Source organism: Lonchura striata, chromosome 4 (assembly GCF_046129695.1).
Source record: "Lonchura striata isolate bLonStr1 chromosome 4, bLonStr1.mat, whole genome shotgun sequence".
In the NCBI taxonomy this organism is placed as follows: Eukaryota; Metazoa; Chordata; class Aves; order Passeriformes; family Estrildidae; genus Lonchura; species Lonchura striata.
This window is the reverse complement of record NC_134606.1, coordinates 73243560-73263817: the sequence shown is the minus strand read 5'-3', so window position 1 is coordinate 73263817 and position 20258 is coordinate 73243560. Positions and strand designations below refer to the sequence as shown.

The window sequence follows — 20258 nt, the reverse complement described above, 5'->3', positions numbered from 1 at the left end:
GGAGCATTTAAAGCAAATCAAGTGACAAAAAGCCACGTTTAGTTCAGAGGGAAGCTGAATTCCTGTATGGAAATCCACTGAAACAATAAGCTAAGCGATGGAAATTCAGGGTATGGCTGTGGTCATGATCTTCTGGCATGAAATATCATTGTATTATCCCAAATAGTCACAGAACAAAACAAAGAAAGGCATTTTAAATCCTAGCCTTATGAGGAGTAAGTGCAAATGAGATCAAATGTACAAATTCAGATAAGATATAGACTCTAATCACTGATTCTGTGGTTAATGGCTTTGTGTCCGAACCTGAGTGACCCCCATTTCCTCTATCACCTGTGTGTCCTTGCTGTGTTTCCTTGAATGTCCCAGAATACCCTGGAAGAAATTCTTCCCTTGCTCTTGCCTGTATTTGTCAAAAACAATTCATTTAGACAGCACAGCACTCGCAGAGAACCTACCCCACAAGAGTCACAGCATGATTTCCTTCACCCTGAAATCCTGGCCAACAGCATCAGCTCTGTGTCTTGTCCCAGAACTGTCTTCCAGAAGCCATCAGTCCCAATTCAGCAAGAAAGAGAATTGAAAAGGATTCAAAAATTGAATATCAGACGGTGGCAAAAATGGCTGTTTTAGGAAATGTGGACATACACAGGGGATTGGAAACCTGCTTGGAAACACCTCTTTTCCACTCTTCTCTCAAGAAATTATTTAATATTCCAATACTTCCACTTGGAGGCACCCCCTGCTGCTTCAAGGAACTGTCACATGTAGCTGCAAGCCAACTGTCATTTAATTCCTACCCCTTAACTGTGAATTATTTTAATTATTATTATTATTTTCTGCCCTCTGTAATCCCTTGTCCCTAACCATTTTCCTGGGCAGGATTATAAACTGCACTTTGAAATAACACACTTGCTCCAACCTGAGGAGCTTCAAATCAGCACCTTCACCTTTACTTTCTGAATTCTCATCCCATTAACGGGATTTCAGGCAGCGCAAAGTTTTGCAATTTGATTTATTCCATATAATTTCTAGGCAACAGGTTCTGCACATCCCTTTCCTCCCTCACAACTATTTGTTATCTGCATGAGACAAAGGCAGCTGAGGTAAGGTGCAGACACAAGGTAAAAACAACCAGCTGCTGCAGGAGGACAATGAGCTGTGCACAGATTTATTTTATTTACATCTCTGTAACCGGAGCTCTCACACTGAACACAAGTCAGCCAGGAAGGACCTGGCAGCTGCTGCTGTGCCCTGCGTGGGGCTGGGCTGGAGCCAAACTGCATCCCTGGGGAGGCCGTGGGCCCAGCTCTCTGTGGCTGTAACATGCAGCCTCTCACTGAGAGCTTCTCAATTCCCTTTCAAAGGGAAAACACAGGAAGGAACACAATCACTTACTCCAACTGCAAAACCACTGAGATGCCTTTCAGGACCCAACAGTGTTCAGTCAATTCTTACTTGCAGTTCACGAGCGAGGTATTTCAGCGATAAATTCCCTGTCATTGCCAAGAGCTGAGCAGCTCCTAAGTGAGAGGGTTTCCAATTATGTTTTTCTAACAGTAGCTCAAAGCTTAAGCAATTTCAGCATACACCAGCCTGAAGCCACTGGATTTCAGGCATCTTGCATGGACATTGTATAACTTAAGTGAAAATTCTACCTGCAGTCTTAAATACATAAATACCTTCTGCCACTTGGCTCTACTGAAAAGCTTTCTGCTAATATAATACAGTATTTCTTTAACAGAGGGCTAACCATATTCCTAGTTGGCATATTTTCAATCAGCACATTGGTTATTGCAGTATTTTTCTAAGCCAGCCTCTTGGTGGCAGGTCACACATCAGCAGGGTTTAAAGCTGAATGCTTTGGGCTTTTCAGAGGAGTTTTTGCCTAAGCTCCAAGCCAGATCCAGCACACGTCGTTTCGGTGATGCAGCGTGTCTCCGTGGGTGCTTCCAGCCTGCACCCTGGCCCTGCAGGAGTTAATGGTGAGCAGAGGCTTCTCCCACTTGGAGGATGAAGCATTCCTCAGTCCCAGCCCCAGAAGGCAGCAGCAGGACTGCCCTTCAGCAGCCCAGGCATTCCTGAGAGGTGTTCCAATGTTCCCCATCACACCGTGGTCTCTGTTTTTTTAACACCTCGACTTCGAAGGTGCTGCTGGATCAGCCTCTTCTCTCTTACATACCTGAGAGAGAGAAGGCATTTAAGTAACCTCTGCAAACTTTCAGCCCAAATTCCAACATGTCAATGGTCACACGTGTGGCCATTCCCAGCTTTTGTGTCCATGCCCAACTTTCCCAACACAGGCAAGCCTATTATTGAATCATCCAGTAACAGATCTATGGCTGCTGTAGCCTCTTAGTGCTCTTGAACTCAGAGGCTCACAAATATGGGAGCTCCTCTGGCTGGTACCTGTGGGGCATTTTCAGCTACTGCCAGGGGGATTCCTGTCACTCACCTCAAGTTTTAAGGGGACATCTGGCACTGATGTGGCCTAAACGCTACAGAACTGAAATAGTACCATGTGTGGTACTGATAGTAAAAGGGTCTTAAAATCGTGTGGATTTAGGGTTAAAAGGAAAAATAAGCTTAGTAAACCCTAAAAATAAACACACTAAGCACATGAAGAACTTGTAATTGCTAGAACTGCACCTGTGTAGGTAGTACATGATAAATGATATAATTGTTAGATGTGATGATTGTTTAGTAATTAAACATAATTACTATTTAATCATAAGAATAGTCATGAGAAACTGTGGCCAGGGACCTAAGAAAGATCATGAGAAACTCATGTCAATGTATACAATAGAACAACATAAGTTTAATAATTAATATGTAAGTTATAGAATGATAGAATATAAAATACATTCAGCTCGAAAACCGTGTCGGAGTCAGATTTGGGTCTGTACCCCTGATTCCCAGAGCTCTTAATAAAAGCACCTGCATGGAATCATATCCTGTGATTATGTGTGTTCCTGAAGGCTAACAGTACTGCATTTACCCTTTCCAAGGAAATAGCAGCATGTCCAAACCGAGCCAGTCAAAAGCTCGGAGAGCAAACAGCAAACAAAATGAAGAGGAGTTACCCTGAGGGTCCAGATTTTCTGAAGACCCCACTCTGTGTGTAGTCAGTATTAATTATGGAATCTTTAAGAGCAACAGGACACGGAAAGGATTATAAGACCTCCCAATCCCTTCAGCCTTCCCATTGCAGTATTCTACTCTGCTGCATCCCTATGTTCTCCTCATGAGCCAGGCCACAAATGTACAGATTGCCCTGGACTCTCTGACACCTCACTTTGTGTCTATATACCTTGCAGTTGTCTGTTGAATCTCCTGCTCCTCCTCTTCATTTATTCTGTGCAGAATGGATTCCAAAAAGGGAAGATGAAATGAAATGTATTGAGCAACCTAATAAGGAGAAGACAAAAAAGGCACTACTACTAACTGTGGTCATTGAGAAAAACTCCATGAACTATGAGAGGTGAGGATATACGTACATCACTGCTGATCTCTTCCACGTCTCTATCCATGAGAAAGAACTTGGCAACCTTCTCAGAGGGCCCCTGCAGCAGCCTGTGCAGCAAGGGAACATCTCTACTCCTCAACTGCTTCTTTTCTGGAATTTATAAGCAGTGTTATAAAACATGTAACATGCCACAGGGGCTCCATCTGCCACCCACAGTCATGAGCCTTTTTTCCTGACAGAGATCCCATACTGATTCGAGTGCAATTACCAGATACCTAATCGGTCCCTAATATTGTGCTATTTAAAATACCTTCTTCCCCAGTTCCCTCCTATTCTCTCAGGTGTTCCCATTAAATAATAATTATCAAATCTCCCTTTTCCAGGAAAAGTAAGAGTAAACTGCTGTGGAAGTAAACTTTTCCCACTGAACAGTGAGTGCTTTGAACTCAGCATATGCAATGCAAAGCTGTCAGCAGAAAGGGCCCACAATACAATGATTCAGCTTCTCCTCTCCAGAGGAGACATCTCTGAAGGGTCCCTGAGAAGGCAAAATGCCACGCCACACACACATGCACAAGGACAGAGGCCTGGCACGAGTCCTGCTGCTCCAAGGGACACATTCCATACACACACAGAGAATGATTAGAGCTGAAGTGCTCGGGCAGCAGGGGCTGGCTTACCTCCAGACGCATGGATAACGTAAAGTGCGAATTCATGGGGGTTGTTTTCTATCTGTGGGGAAAGAAAAAAACCAAATCCATTCAGGCTCACAGATCTTCCCAGCACTTCCCTCTCAGCACATTTTCCCTGTGTGTCTCAGCTCAGAGATTTGGACAGGGATCCTGTCTGTAGAAGAGTTAGAAGACCCTGGATCTGGATAAGACAGAAGGCTGTGTTGCCATGTTCACTGTGCCAGGCCTAACCCTTGCATTCCCATGCTGCCCAGATCAGTAACACAATGGAAACCCAGATCTTTCCTGCCTGCTTTCCTTGCAGCATCCTTAACCACTTCCTATAGCTTACTTCTCTCAGATCACACATAGATCTGCAATTTGTGTTGCCATCAAGGTAAACCTCTGTGACCTGACAACCACACTCAGAAAACAGCAGAGCTGTTGAACACTTACTTTGCAATTTATTCCCTACAACTTTACACCCTGCTCTGTAATTTCCTCCCTTATTACTCCTACAAGTGAAGTTTTCCTCCCAAGACACTAACAAATCTTACTAACCACACAAAGTAATTCTGCAACAGTGAGGTCTCTAGACACATTAAACGGGAAGTTTAAGACCATTAAAGTATAAATTAAACACTAAGCAGCCATGCAAAATCAAGATATTTGAAAAATATGCAGCAGTAAGGGCAAAGCTACTTCTTGTTGGAATCTGAGGTATTGATGATTCTGAGATGGTAGAAAGTCTCTGTCTTTCTGCCCCGCTGCCAAAGCAGAAGCCATAATTGGTCTGTGCTGGTTTCCAGGTTGTTTATTCTGTTTATCTCTCACATGTTCTGCTGCCCTGCCCAGCTGTGTCCTGCTGGGCAGCGTGTGGGGCTCTGCCCTCAGTGGGATGTTACAAACATTAAATACCAGAAACTCCCTGGGCTGGATTTACAATAACGGGCCAATATCTGTCACCTACGTTGGACAGTGTGTCCCCAGCCTGAACCAACAGAAAAATGCCAACACCACAGTGAGACATGGAGGGCATGAAGAAGGAGAGAAAGGACAAGGCACACCCAATTTCCTCCATCTTGTCCCCTTTGGACCTCTAATCTAGAATCCTAAAATTTTACTTTTGCACCCGTGCCACACTTAATTATTACTCATATCAAACACTCAGAGCTGCTAATTCATCCTGTAAGATTTAAAACTCTTTTCCATGGACAGAGATCACAGCCAGTGTCTCTGGGGGCTCTGTCCAGGGGGGTTCCTGACCTCCTGCCAGGGTCCCAGACCTGCCAGGGCAGCCAGAGGGAAGCCCTGGATTCCCACAACTTCTGACCACATAGAACACTGTTGGTGGGAGATGATTGCAAGGAAACTCAGCATGGCACTGACGCTGAGCATGCTTTTAGCTCTAACCCTGTGCATCTTTCCATACGCCTGGCTCCAGGAGCAAGCCCGTCCCAGACAGACATGGGCGATCACCGCTGCTGTTTAGCGCGGCGGCGTTCGCCCCGTGGAGCGGGAGGTGACAGAAACGCCTCTGAGAGCCATGAAACACTGGTAAAATAAACCCAACCCATGCATTTAAAATTGTCTGTCTGGGTTTTTTTTTACACTCTGCTCCAAGCACTATCCTCGCCCAGCTATTCCCCATCTTTCGCACAGTGCTGGAGCGCACATCGGAATTAACATTTCGCCACACCTCCTCCTGCCAGCAGTCTTACCTTAAACTTACGAAGCAACTGTTCTATCACTTGTCTGGTCCTCATCTGGCTGTTGATTCTTATTTTGGTTTCTGACCCAAAAGCTGGAGTGAAAACTGATGTCTGGGAACAAGAACAGCCACACCACGACATGAGCATGAGGCACAACGCTCTGGACAGGGTTCCCTGTCCCTCAGGTGACAAAGCCAAGCCTAAAATTTCCTACCTCGTGGTTGTAGAAGTGGCCATTGATAGAGAACCTGTGAGTTTCTACTTCTGTCCTGGTTATCGTGGGCAGCTTGGTCCTCCTGCGCACGACCGTGGCATCGCTGCTGGCCCGGGGCAGGGTGGCACAGTTCAGCTCTGGCTCCCTCCTGGACTTAAGAGTGTGACTTTCATAGCATGGATAACCTGGACACAACAGAACCACACGTCGTGTGCAGCTGCTTGCCACTCCCTGCCAGCACCCCCAGAGGAAGGAGGCTCTCAGTGAAGGGCTTCATTTACTATTTACTATTTATTATTTTCTGGGGGAGTGGAGCAGGAAAGGAACAAGGCAATTCAGAACAGATTGCAGTGGTTGCAGTTTGGTGTTTTGGTCCCTTGGGAATGATTTCTTGGATAAAAGCACAGCTCATTCCCACAAGCTGCTCACCGAGTCACCTGCACAGCCCTAACCAGCCCTAGGCCAGAGTTTCCCCAGCTTGCAGTACTTGTTACACAGAGCAAAGAGACTTCCCTTTACTGCTAGGGAAGGTCTGATGTGTGAGGTGCATTTGGCACTGTCACAGAACACAGAATTTTTTGTTAACCTGAGAGCAGTGACACTAACTTGGCTGGAGGTCTGGCTGTTCCTCAGTAGATTTCAGCGTATCCCCGCTTATGTGATGGAGGTCATCAAATTCTCCCCAGCGAGTCATTCCCCTGAAAGACCAAATGTGTAGTTATCATGGACTGCTCCTCATTCACTCAGTGATTTCAGTTTATCCTGTGGCCAGGGTTCATACCATACATTACTGTTCCTGCTCAACCTACAGACTTCAGAATGGTAATTTTAGTTTAAGTCGTAACAAGATCAGGTATTACAATATGGTATGACAAGGGATCCCAAATGTAACACATCCAATTTAAAACCTTTTGAACATCAACCAGGACACAACTGAAACAACTTGCAGTAATTCCTCATCTATTTTACAGCAAAACCCTGGATTAATCACACTCAGACTACCAGGCAGGCACACCAAACACACATATTGTTGCTTAGTAGTTACAGAACACAGGTCTGTTACAGAGGTTGAATTACACACAGCCCCTCGTGCTGTCCAAACTGGCTGTGAATGAGAGTAGGAAGTTCCATCCAGCCTTTCAGAAAACCTGTATTCATGTCAGTATTTCCATAAATCATTGCCCAAACTCTTCAGCATGAGGTCTTCAGCCAGTTACTGCTCTGATTGAGAATAAACCAATTTGTAGTGCAATATTAAAAATTAATTTCATATGTATATATTTATGTATTCCCAGTAATATTCAGCTACCCCCAATTTACATTTACAAACAAGATCTCGGTTGCACTCCACACATTTACCAAGTTCATTTAAGATCAGCCAGCCAAGCTGGTCTGCATACCTTAAAGCATGTCAGGGCAGCCCTACGTTTCTGGGATCATGAGTGAATGTTTACTTTAGTATACAAGTTTCCACCAGTCAGAAGTTTTTTAAGAACTGCCCTGCAGGCCATGTGCACCCCACACCAGCTGACCTGGTCAAGATAAACAGAAAGCCAGATCTGCCTAAAACTCAGGTTCTTTCCTAGTTGCTCCTGTCAAAATTCATCCCTGAATTTCAACAGCCAGAGATGGGGAAGAAGACTTTACTGGAATTAAATCTCCAGCACAGTTCCAACATGTCCCACATACAACCTAAGACAGTAAGTCATTAGAAAAATAAACTCTGCAATACACTATTTACCAGGGAGTCATTCAGGGTGAACATTGGCTCTGCCTCTATGTTACAAGATTCAAATTCCTCAGTCAAGACTGAGGAAACAGCATTCAGAACAAAGAAAAAGTAAACTGAGTACCTGCATCAGCTGAGCACAACCCACTGGGATATAAAACCTCATTGGCAGCAGCTGGAACAGCTGCTCTGTGGGCATTTTAAGAAGTTTTTACACCATATTTTGCACAGACAAAGCCAGTATTCTTCCCTGACTTGAACTTCACCTGAGCAGCAGTGGTTCCAGACCTCACATACCTGGGAATGCAAACTGGGACAGACAATACCTACCAGATTTTTGGCTTCATGCCATGGTGTGTGCACCAACATGAGACCTTTCAGAGGCTACCAGTATCAGGTGCACACAGAAACACAGGTGCTACAAACATACACCTTCCTGCCCAGAGGAAGCTGTTGAAAGAATCTGCTGTCCAGCAACCACCACAACTTTGGGGAATCTGGGACATCTAGCACAGCCAGCCATATCCATTGAAGCCACAACATGAGCTATCTTGCAGTGCTAGCCTCCCTAGGGAAGTTCATACATTACCTTTTACTAGGAAAAACCCCCACGTTCTCTGTTGACTTCAGGGTTACAAAAGAGGGTATCTGCTTCTCATCCTGAATTTTTAATCGGATCGGATGGCGTACTCCCCAGAATATTGAGAGGATTCCTTCAATGAATGGCGTGCTTCCTTCTCCCTGGAGAAAAACAGGGAAATAGTTAGTGCTGCATAATAATAATAATAATAAATAATAATAATAATAATAATAATAATAATAATAACAATAACAATAATAATAACAATAATAATAATAATAATAATAATAATAATATACAGTGCTGCTACTAATAATACATCTCCCCTCAAAGTACAGGAATACAATGAAATCACTGAGGCTAACACAGCCCTGGAACAGATTACTTGGAAGAACACATAACCTCAGTTTTGAGCAATTTCCAAAAAAGCCAAAGCTGCAGGCTGACCTGATCAGTTCAGGAAACCAGTTCTGGTTTATTATATTAAATGGGACATGTTGTGCAATAACAGCACCACAGCAAGTGGAGCTGGAGTCCAGTGCTGTGAGGAGAAGAGAGCACTAATTTGTGATGTCCAGATTAGTGGAGTTTCTCACCCCTAAATCCTTACCTGATTATATGTCAGTTGCAGATTCTCTTGATCTGAATAGTAAGAGTTATAATTCTTCAGAAGAGAACTGAGCTGCTCTCTAGAATAAAGATCACAATGAAAAACAAATTTTTAATATCTCTGCAAAATGCAGGTGGTACGTGGCAGGGTAACACCCCATAACTCTGCTCCCCACTGCATCCTTGTATAGGTTTATTAATGAACTATACATCGTTTTCTGAGAGTAAAGTTTTGTCAAGTTACTGGGTTGCTCATAAGCTGCTTCTTTAAAGACCCAGAGCAAATTAATTAGTCAGTCTCACATGACCTCAATAACACTGCCCAAGCATAGCTCGTACTTTGCACCTCCAGAGCAGTCACGAGGAAGAAGCAAACAGAACAACATCCCCATGCACCCACCAATGCTGCAGGTTACTTTAACTAGGCTACACTTGGCTTTCCCTGCATGATGGCTTCTGTTCAGCTCTCATACTGCTTCAATACATTTTCTATCTTCAAACACCTACAGGATGTCTAACATTTCTATTTCCCTCTGCCTGAAATGAAACAGCTTTGCACCACGTCTTTGCTGAAAGGAGAAAGGAAGGAGATGAAGAGAACTTCTGCCAACAAGCAAGGAGCCATGGAGACAAAGCCAGCTGCAGCTCAGGCTGTGGAGGGCTGAACAATGACAGAATTAATTGAAATGCATTTCAAGGCCATCTAGAATGAAACACTCTTCCCCACCACCATTTAAAGATGATTCAGACTGCAATTCAAGCAAGAAATTCCCACCAGCAGAGGGGGTTACCATGGGGAACAACTGCATGAAAGTGTACAAATTCTTCCTTGTGGACTAACAGTTACAATGGTTTCATGTCCAGCCTCACAGTCATGTGTGAGGACACCAAGTTTGTTTCTAAACAATGCCTATTATTTCCATGTTTGTGGGAGCTGTTGGAGCAGTGTGGGAATCCAGGGCTTCCCTCTGGCTGCCCTGGAAGGTCTAGGACCCTGGCAGGGCGTCAGGAACCCCCCTGGACAGAGCCCCCAGAGACACTGTCTGTGATCTCTGTCCATGGAAAAGAGTTTTCAATCTTACAGGATGAATTACAAGCTCTGAGTGTTTGATATGAGTAATAATTAAGTGTGGCAAGGGTGCAAAAGTAAAATTTTAGGATTCTAGATGAGGGGTCCAAAGGGGACAAGATGGAGAAATTGGGTGTGCCTTGTCCTTTCTCTCCTTCTTCATGCCCTCCATGTTTCACTGTGGTGTTGGCATTTTTCTGTTGGTTCAGGCTGGGGACACACTGTCCAACGTAGGTGACAGATATTGGCACGTTATTGTAAATCCAGCCCAGGGAGTTTCTGGTATTTAATGTTTGTCACATCCCACTGAGGGCAGAGCCCCACACGCTGCCCTGCAGGACAGAGCTGGGCAGGGCAGCAGAACATGTGAGAGATCAACAGAATAAACAACCTGGAAACCAGCACAGACCAATTATGGCTTCTTCTTTGGCAGCAGGGCTGAAAGACAGAGACTTTCTACAATCTTGGGATCATCAATACCTCACATTCTGACAGAACAGCAGGCCCACAGATCAAGCACACAGCACCTGCAAACTCTGCAGCACACATTCCTCAGAGAGCTGCTGAAAATACTCAGAACTCATGTACCATCAGAAACACTATTACAACTCTTCCATCAGTTTTAAATAAAGAAGTGCCCCGGAGAACTGACAGCCCAGTGTGGGGACAGACTCCAGGAACGTGGCTTTCCCCTGGACCCAGGTGTCCACACACCAGACAGGAACCAGGGACAGCCAGGAGGGCAGGTAACACCTCCAGGCTATGCGGAGTATGAACATGGAAAGCTTTCCCTGGCATACCCATCCCTCCCTCTGCACTTAATAAACAGGACAGTGTCCTGTTGCTTTAGAGAGCCTTTTCCCATAGTGAGAAGATCAACTGAGCTTTTACAACTAGGAGGTAACATGAGGACAGGGGCTGCAGCATTAAACTCAAGGTTCATTGCATTCCCTGCTAATTCTGTGGATGTAAATTATTTACTTCACATTACTGCAATCCCACACACAAAATATATTTTTAACCAGCTTTATCAACTGGATTCTAAACAATGATTTTCAACATCTACTTCAACTTACTTTAGTCTTAAATCCTCAGAATTTGGCAAAAGCACTAGGTTGAAATAGCTTATTCCAGGTTCTTTGTGTCTCGTGCGCTATGAGGGACTGCATTCAGGTCATCCCACCAAAAGGGAACGCAAATAGATTTGGAAATGAATCAGGTGCAAGCCCAGTTCTGATCACGCTGGCTACAGGCAAGCAAGATGAAGCACGCCTTGCATCATGTACACAGGCAAGCTCCAGATGCAAGTCAGGATTACCAGACAAGTAGGAGACAGGCAGTTCTGTCTGACAGATGTTGTGACAGACCTGCTGATCCTGCTCAAGTCTCTGTACTTCACAGAATTTGGCCATCATTGTATTGACAGCTGTTATCTGACAAGTTTTTTCCAAGTAGGAAGTTGGGAAGGTGAGATCCGTGAAGATGGATTAGAGATACATAAGGAATTGGGTCACACTCTGAGGCCCACCTAATTACTCTTAATCCATGTTGACTGCAAAGGCAAATAAAATCATACACTAACAGCAGTAAGTGGTCTGGTAAGGGTCATCTCTGAAGCAGATTCTGTTTTTCAGAGCAAGCTCTCAAGATTTCCACACAGTTTCTTGCCTTGTCTAGAAAACCTTGCCATTACCTTCCTCAGAAGTTTGCATAAGTAAATCTTCAAGGTTTCAGCCTTGCGTTAGTGCAACCAACAGTGACAAACCACACAAGCAATTAGAAAAGCCCAGAGGGAGAGATTAACAGCAGCTCACTCAGACTTGTTTGTCCCTGTGTAGTAGAAATATAAGAGAAAAAAAAACATTTTCCTTCCTTCAGGCCCAGAAGGGAATATGTGCACCAGCCTAGCTCCAGGAGTAGTCTCACTGTAGCACATCTTCCTGCTGCCCTAACCTAGAGACAGATGCCATCTCTGCTGAGTTTGGCATCTGGAATATCAGCAGCTGTTGTGACAACAGCCAAACACAGCCACGAACAGAAACCAAAACCAAGTAACTGGCAGAACAACTCACTCCCAAAAAACATAACATGCACTGCAGATTCACTACTTTGTTCAGCAGCAAAAGCAGGATACAAAGGAGCTGCAAGATCAGGTGCCCCAGTGGTAAACCACAACAGAGCTCAGGCTGCTCTCTGGAAGCACTAAGCCAGGACAGCTCACCTGTGCTCTCTCCTGCCCGAGCCCTACACACAATTTATATGAATATTTATGGCAGTTGTTCTGGAGACACAGCAGTTCAGCCAGCCAAATCACCTCACAACCTTTGGTCAGCCTTTTGCTCCAGCCATTGTGCAATTCCCAAACAGTAGGCTTGCCCCATCAGCAAGATTTCAGGATAGAACTGGAAGAGAAGTAGTGTAACAGCAGATTCAATGTACAGATGAGAGATCACAGTCTGGAAATTGCATTGGAAGCAAGCCTGAGTGCATATGGAATTGGCAGTGGTTCTTGAAACACTTATTCCCCTTGATGCAAGGTGAAGAAAGTTTAAACCATGGCTGTCATGCAGAAAGGTCTCAACTGGGATGCACATTTCACAGGCAAGTCCACAGAGGAATAAAGCCCCAGAGACACTGTACATTTCCAAACGCTCTTGCATGCCAAGTTCACACACATTAATTAAAAGCACTGCATCCCAAAGTAGCAGAAGTATAAAGGAAACAACTCTTGAAGAGAAAGGGAGTGATGCATCTGCTGCCTGTGTGCAAAGCCCTGACACTCTTCCTTGAAAAGGGAGAAAACAGCATTGCCCAGGCCACACAGGAAAGTATCAGGAGTTAGGAACAAATCTCTGCTGCAGCACGATAAATTCCACTCCAGACCCATCCCTGCTTGAGTCCACAGGTAGTTTCTTTCCCATGGGAAGACTAAGAGTGATGGAAATGAAGAGAGAAGAGAGGCTTTCCTTCCAGTCAACAGTGGGAAAACAATCCCATAAAAAAGGGGATGGAGCTAAATGGCAGGTGGCTCAGAGTTTGGGCAGCAGTAGGAAAAATTCCTCCCAGGGAGACTGAACTGTGGAAAAGCATCCCACAAATGACAGATTCCAATTTTTTTCTACAAGTAGGTGAAAAAGACACTTCCTCTGACCACAGCAGAGAGCTTGCAGCCCAAAAGTCTTTCTACACAGATACCCTGCAATCCGGGGCTGCCTAACCCCAAACTGCAGACAAGCTGAGCTCAACTCTGGAACTTATGGTAAATTCCAACAGATTTCCAGGACAGAAAGGTCTTCCTCCCTAACCTGTAATTTTATTTCAGAATCCTCTAGAAGGGCTGTTCTCCTTAAGGAACAAAACCCACATACCCGAAGGCTTAATGCTCTGTTCTCTTAATTCCATGTCAAGGCCAACTCTGTTCTGTAGACAGGTTAAACTAACTTAAGTGGTAGGGATTGCTGTGGCTACAGGCTTAATTGTCTACAGAATCCCCTGTCAAGGAATAAAGGTGGAATAACTTGAAAGAAAGCAGCAAACTCATTAAATAGTCAGGGTTTTAATAATTTACCTGGTTACGAACTTCTCTTCATTGATGAAAACAGAAGGCAGATGCTGTGCCTTCATAGTCACTGTCTTCATTTACTCAGAAGAGATGAATCTAAGCAAAAGGTGAAAAAAAGTAAATACATCCATTACTGCTACTACAAAAGATGGAATAGTAATCAAGCACAGAACTTAGGTTTGCTAAGTGACACAGGCTGGGACACTCAAGCTGAGGGCTCATTACACCATATTTTGACTACTTCAAATTTTGCCTTAATACCCAAGTATTTCCCACTCCTAACAAAACAAGCCATAAGCCATTCCTGTCAAGCGTATAACAGTACCTTAAATCCCAAGCACTACATCTACCAGGACTTTCTCAAGCAGTTTTGGGACTGCTTCAGCTCCAGGATTATGCTTGAGTTGTGAGCAGTCTGAGACAGCAGCCCAGGCACTGGTCAGGATCCATGTGTCCACCATGGACACAGGGTCAGCAAAACACACTGTGACTCTTGCTTCATCCAGATTCCTAAAACTAGGCACGGGAAGGAGTGGTGATGGTTAGCACTGTCCTGCAGCACACCCAGAAAGCAAGTGGAATAGCAAAGAGAGAACAAGATGGTAATTTCAGGGAGGTAGCAATACAATTCACAGATCTCCACATTGGGATTCAAGTCTATTATGCAGGCAAAGAGCCAGAGCCACGAGACTTCAGCAATGCATTCCTCAATAAACTTAATTATGGAGTCTAGGCTCTTTCCTTCACCCCCAGGTACTAGAATAAAAGCAAGACTGAGGAGTTAACTGAACAAGTGGCATCACACATGGCTGGGGAAAAAACCTCAAAGAATCCCACGTAAAGCAGTAACATCTCCAAAGACTGCATGAGAAGTTGATCATTCCACTTCCATTTCTCTTATTTGGGCATGGTGACAGAGGAATTTGGCTCACAGCACTCAATGTGCATTGTCCCTTATGCCAGGTGATTGACTTGAATCAGATTTCAGACTGCATTGGACAGGTCCTGGTCAAAGATATCTGCAAAGTAGTTGATTGTCTATAGTCCCCATGATAAGCAATCTTCCAAAAACCAATTTAGGGAACATTCAACCTTGAACAGATCATGGCTGGGCAAAGAGTAAACACCTCACCTCTGTGTACTGCACTACTGAGCTGCTTTTTTAGATGTCACCAATTTTCTATAATCATAGATAAATAGCTTCTAAAAAACAACATAGGTGGACAAATGAGAAGCTTTGCATAGAAAAACCATGATCTCCACCCTACAAAATATACAGGAAGTTATTTAATAATCCCTAAAACCAGAGTGCCCTACCAAAATGAACTTTACCCGAGCAGCTGGTCTTTCTAGCAGTGCTCTATCAGGAGCTCACTGAAAAGAGCAGCACTCCCTTTGTCCTTTGGGTGACATCCATCAAGACAAAAACATACCTGCAAGCCAAATAAGCCCAGGGACTTCTGTACAGACATGAGTCTGTGTGTGAGGAATACACTGCTGTATACCACTGCTTGGGTTTTCCCTCTGAAATTACTTCAGTCACCATTGGCCACACCTTGAAATCTGATTTTATGTGACTTACTTAAGACCTCTAAGTGAAGCAGCTGCCTGTGTCAGTGCAATTTCAAGCCATTTTTACAAGATGCAGAGGAGTTTATGTACTTTGGCACCTGAATAAATGAATGTACACTTGGGCTTCCTCCCACCTGTCAGGAAACAACACGTTAAGAGCAGTGAATAGCCAAGTCACCTCTACCAACTGTAGAGTAGTGACACCAGCAAGCTCCAGCACTGCTTCACTGCTTGTGGATGCACTCTTTTCTACACTATTTGGCCTTAAAATGATTCATCTGAAAGAAAAAGCTGATCTCTGCCCATGGAGAGAAGTGACCTTTACACACACACAAAAGAGATGAACACTCTTTCCATATGCAGCAGGTGGCTCCTAGTAAATTATTTGCCTTAAACACCTTGAACGGATTTTCAATCAGCTGGGTGCCATTAAAGTGCTGAAAATAAAGTGAATTGGAAGAGTGGGTGGTGATGGGGATAATTCTTCACCGACACCTTTCTCTTTCTCTCCATCATGGCTGCAACACCCAGGAAAAAGCCTTCTCTCCTATGGCTGGGGGAGAAGCACAGCTCTCACTATGTTCTCCTCAGTTATGTGATCTGCTGTGCTTATCAGCCTTGTACCAAACACTTCCACACCACCAGCTCACTCCAGAGATGAACCTCTTCTCCCTGGACCCTTCCCATGGGCACACTGTAGCTTATTTTTAGCCAAGGCCCAAACCTGTGGGTTGCCACCATGCAGCGACTTCCCCAACACCAGAACCTGACACAACAGATGCCAGGATGTTTGTACTGGCACTCCCTAAATCCACAAAGCTGTTAGATTTCCCATCACCTCCTGCAATCTTGCTGCTTTCCATGCCACTTCCCTGTAGTCCTTTTGAGGAAGCAAGCAAAAGTTAAATGCTTTCTCCACTGCTCCCTTTGATTTGAACTAACCAAACCATGCTAATTTTCCAGCCACTCCAACCATATCTGCCTGTGTCATTTATTCAAAGCCATCTCCTGTTTTACTTGGTATCACACAGGTGTTTTTACCATTATGTTAAACTGGACTAGAAGGGCAGAATTTCCTCAGATAGGTTACACCTGGAAAGTGGGAGCTTGGTTGGACTAAACTGCTGGCCTGAGATTTGCTTGGAGGAATACTGACTGAAGCCTGAAATACATCATGAGGGAAAGCAAAGGGAAAGTCAGGAGGAAATGAAAACTGGGAGAGCTGAAAACTGAGCATTTCTAGAGGAGGACTGCAACTATTGGAGTAGTCTAGGAAAAGCAAAGGGAAAACAGACCAGTGCACATTTCAAAACTGCAAGAGCATCAACACGTCAGGGCACAAGACAAATTTCACAAAGGTAATGAGCTGTACTTGTCTGTAAGATTCATATCTTACCCGAAATGTGTTTTTTTCCCCAAAGAAAATGTCCAAGTGTCCGTGCAGAAGCAGATAGGAGGACTTGCTCCTTTTATTCAGTATAGTGCTATTTAAGTCACTTACTTAAGGGGACAGACCAGGGACAGTAGAGTGCAGGAATGACAGAGCAGAAGTTAAGAGCAAATGGCTAAACCGATTTTTAGAGAAGGACAGGCGGCTGCAGAGGAGGACTGGAAGGAGAGGGACACCTGGGATGCAGAGCTGAGCCAAGCAGGAACAGCAAGGCAGCACCTCAGCTCCTGGAACAGCCTGGATGTGCTTTCTGGTGCATCCATCTATGGAGACAGGGCCTGCAGAGTGCAGTGCACTACGCAGAGCTTTTGCCAGTGCTAGAGAAACCAAAACCCCAAACCTCAGCAAAGAGCCCTAGGTATTTTAACCCAGCACTCCCCAAAGCTCTTCCCAACCCACAGAAAGTCAGGATAGGGTAAAACTCTGAAACTCTTCCATTTCTTTTACAGAAAGCACAAGGCTCAGCTTCCTGTTAACTCAGCTATCAACTACACACACGGGGTAATTTATACATAGGCACAACATCATGTCCAGCTGAGTCATCTTCTAAACTCACAAGTGCCTGGTATTCAGCAAATTGTTCGATCCTGATTGGTTGCTATAAAGATGAATTTAAGATTTGTTCAGATAGATAAACTCAGTATCAGCACAATAATTTTACTAGTCACATACTCTAATTACGGGACTTCACGTTCCCCTTTTTTGTAATTTTTGTTTAAGTTAGATGTCCTTACCACCATAGAAAAAGGCGGTAATTAAAACAAAGTACTTACTTTGAACAAATGTCTTTTCCCCACTAAAAAAAAGGGCTTTGTTTTTTTTCTTGAGCTTTCAGATTTCTTCACACCTTATTTTAATAATTAGCTGCTCAGTACAGAGCATTAAGAGCACTCCTTGAGTACAAATCACAGCACAAGCCCTCTGCTCAGGCAGGCTCGGAATGGGATTTGAAGGAAACAGCAGTAAATTGGATTATGTGAATACGGCCCCTTAACTTTCCCAGGCACAAGGCAGGAGGCGCGGACCCGCTCCCTCCCCTCGGGCGTCGCTAGAGCGGGGCTCGCACACATCCCTTCCAAACTCTGCTACCCCGTTTTAGGAGAAGTGACTTTCTGCTCGCAGCCCACCGGCACAAGCCCTTCCTAGCCGCCGAAAAGAGCGCACAAGGTCGCCGATGTCGCTGCCGAATCTCCGCCGCACCGAACGCAGGGCGCGACCTGCGACCGCCCGCCCCACCTCAGCCGGCTCTCCCCAAGCCTTGAGGAACTTCTGCCGAGCATTTCTCCTTCCCCCCGCAGGGAATGACCCCAGAGAGTGTGCCTGGAGTTCCGGGCGGCTGCGAGGGACCTGGCTTCCCCCGACAGAGCAGCGCACACAGCGAGAGGCCAGCCCCGGCCGTCCTTGGCTCACCTGGCCGGGCGGTGCGAGCAGGAGGAGCGCGGCAGGAGTTTCACACGCCTTCCCCCGAGCCCCCAGAAAGGCATGGCAGCACGGCCAGGGCGCACCGCCACCTCCGCTGCCGCTCCCCGGGACCCACCGAGCTGCTCATTCCTACTTGGCTTAACGAACCGGGAAGGCTGGGAGGCCACAGGACACTCCCCGCAGCTCGGTGCACGTCGGGAATATTTACCTATCCCACTTTGCTTACTCCAAGCGCGGACAGGAGCCCGCCCTTAGCCGCGGTTCCACCTCCAGGAGGCTCCGGTTAACGCTTTAATCGCTCGCTTGAGCAAGGGAGGCAACCTGCCGACTCCCCGGAATCAGCTGGTAACTCGCCAGAAACATCCTGTGCCCAAAGCACTTTAACCTCTTCTGCTTCCTAATCCATTGGATAAAGTATGCTTTCCCTCAGATACATGCCCATCTTCGGTGTTTGGGGGAATAAGTGGCACAATCCATCAGATCGTTACACAGATTTAGAACATTCTGACAAATAGTGACCGCACAGCTTGATCCCTTAACCCCACACAGTTATTTTTGCTGACCTGTGTAATGCCCTTATGAATATTACTGGGCAAAAGCTGCATCTGTAAGAAGGAAAGCATGGCCTCTTACTTTATTTGCTCAGCAGTAAATTGCATAAGCAGATGCTTAAGCTAGAAAAAAGAACTGAACCAGGACACACCTTCACCATTCCTACGTTTGCCCATCTATTTCCAGCAAATAATTTATTCACCAGATCAAGCCCAAAACAAGAAGTTATTGGGCCACAGAGAAGCGCAGGAAAAATGCTGAACCTGAATTTGCCTTCACACCCATCTTATTCCACTGATTCATATCAAGTTCCTTTTGCTTTATATAATTTGATGTTAGGGAGAGGCAGAACAGACTCAAATACTCAAATGTTTGATTCCTGATCACATACTATCCTGTGGTATCCTTCTCTCCAGAGACGGACACGCTGCCAAACACACGCCACAGCAAGCCTGGTGTTTGGGATTAAAGTTTGTATTGCAGTTTCTTTCTTTGCACCTTGAAAAAAATCCTTCACACAAGGATTTAATTGGTATTTACAACATGGAGAGCCACTCAAAACAGGAGGGAAGCAACATGCAAGGTTTTTTTACTCAGTTCATAAGAGCATCGCAGCTCTGTGCTGGGACTCAGAGCTTCGTGCCAAGCTCAGTCTCTGGAGCTGCTCCATCTCAAGTGGGACAGTTGAGCACAAACCCACACAGCTTCCCAGCTGCTGGAAAACCAGAGGTTTGATTTTTCCTGTCCTGGCTTCAGATATTTGAGCACGCTGCCTGGCGCTCTGGGATCAGAGAACTGGAGCAGACAGCAATAGCAGCCTGACTCCTTCGAGTCTCTAACCCAGGGTAATGTCAAATATCTGTCTTTGACAAGTCTGTCACCCTGCTGGACACTCACACCATGAAGCTGTTTGGTACCAGGAGGTACTCAAGTATTTTTATGACTGAAGACAACACTATTAGCTTGCAACAGCAAAATGTGATGTTAACCCTTCCCCAGCAAGGATAAATCAGACTTTATCCTGACCCCAAATTTTTCAACTTAAAAAACAAACAAAACCTCAGATTTCTAGGGATAGCTTTTTACTTTTTCCTTTTTTTTTTTTTCCTTAAAGCTTATAACCAAGTTTTGAAAGCCCAATGTTTCAAGTACTTAGATTCATGCAAAGATGTCTCAGTAAGAAATTATTACCATAAAGCAAAGAAATTTCTAATTGTAATAAAAACCTACAGTTCCCATTTTCATAAAAGCAGATGTGTTGGTCCTTACCTTGGCCTGGGCAACGTGGCTCTGGTTTGTTTCCAGTTCTCTCTCTCACCCTTGAACTCTTCCTACCAATGGGCAAGTTTTGACCTCATCTGAGTCACAGAAAATTACCTGCTGAGTAATTGGGAAGGACTGGTCAGTGCAGGCTGGGAACAGGTATGGGGAGGGGAATCAGGTCCTCAGGGTCACAGAGCAGAAACTACTTTTACTGTCAACTCCAAGAAACAGAAGGCTTTGATCCCTTTCATAGAAATTAAATAATCAATGCACAGAGACAATTATTTTTTTGTCTTTCATAATCAGCATAGTTTGCATGGCCTGGAAACCTATGAACAAGTCACAACTTGGTAATACTGTTTTACCTCCTGAGTGAAAGGGTAACAATAA

The 20258-nt window shown here is 44.9% G+C and overlaps 1 protein-coding gene across 2 annotated transcripts; it reads right to left on the bottom strand.

The window, feature by feature from the left end:
* Positions 1 to 1157: 1157 nt before the first annotated feature.
* Positions 1158 to 18219, bottom strand: LOC110470130 (ras association domain-containing protein 6). 2 transcript variants are annotated; one of them, XM_021529526.2, is made up of 11 exons: positions 18042 to 18219; positions 13616 to 13705; positions 8980 to 9058; positions 8379 to 8530; positions 6667 to 6758; positions 6061 to 6245; positions 5856 to 5957; positions 4144 to 4195; positions 3495 to 3613; positions 3308 to 3405; positions 1158 to 1967 (listed from the first exon to the last, which is right to left on the bottom strand). In XM_021529526.2, the coding sequence occupies exons 2-11, from the start codon at positions 13684 to 13686 to the stop codon at positions 1886 to 1888; spliced, it is 1032 nt and encodes a 343-aa protein (XP_021385201.1). In that variant the 5' UTR covers positions 13687 to 13705; positions 18042 to 18219; the 3' UTR covers positions 1158 to 1885. The 2 variants fall into 2 exon arrangements, with proteins under 2 accessions (XP_021385201.1, XP_021385203.1); XM_021529528.2 differs by having other exon boundaries at positions 1854 to 2179.
* Between the last annotated feature and the right edge of the window lie 2039 nt (positions 18220 to 20258).

Coding starts and splice junctions, on each gene's coding strand:
- LOC110470130 (XM_021529526.2), bottom strand. CDS start 13,686: ATGAAGACAGTGACTATGAAGGCACAGCATCTGCCTTCTGTTTTCATC. Junction 8,531..8,979: donor TGCAACTGACATATAATCAG/GTAAGGATTTAG, acceptor GTTTTTCTCCAG/GGAGAAGGAAGCACGCCATT. Junction 4,196..5,855: donor AGTTGCTTCGTAAGTTTAAG/GTAAGACTGCTG, acceptor CTTTCCCCACAG/ATAGAAAACAACCCCCATGA.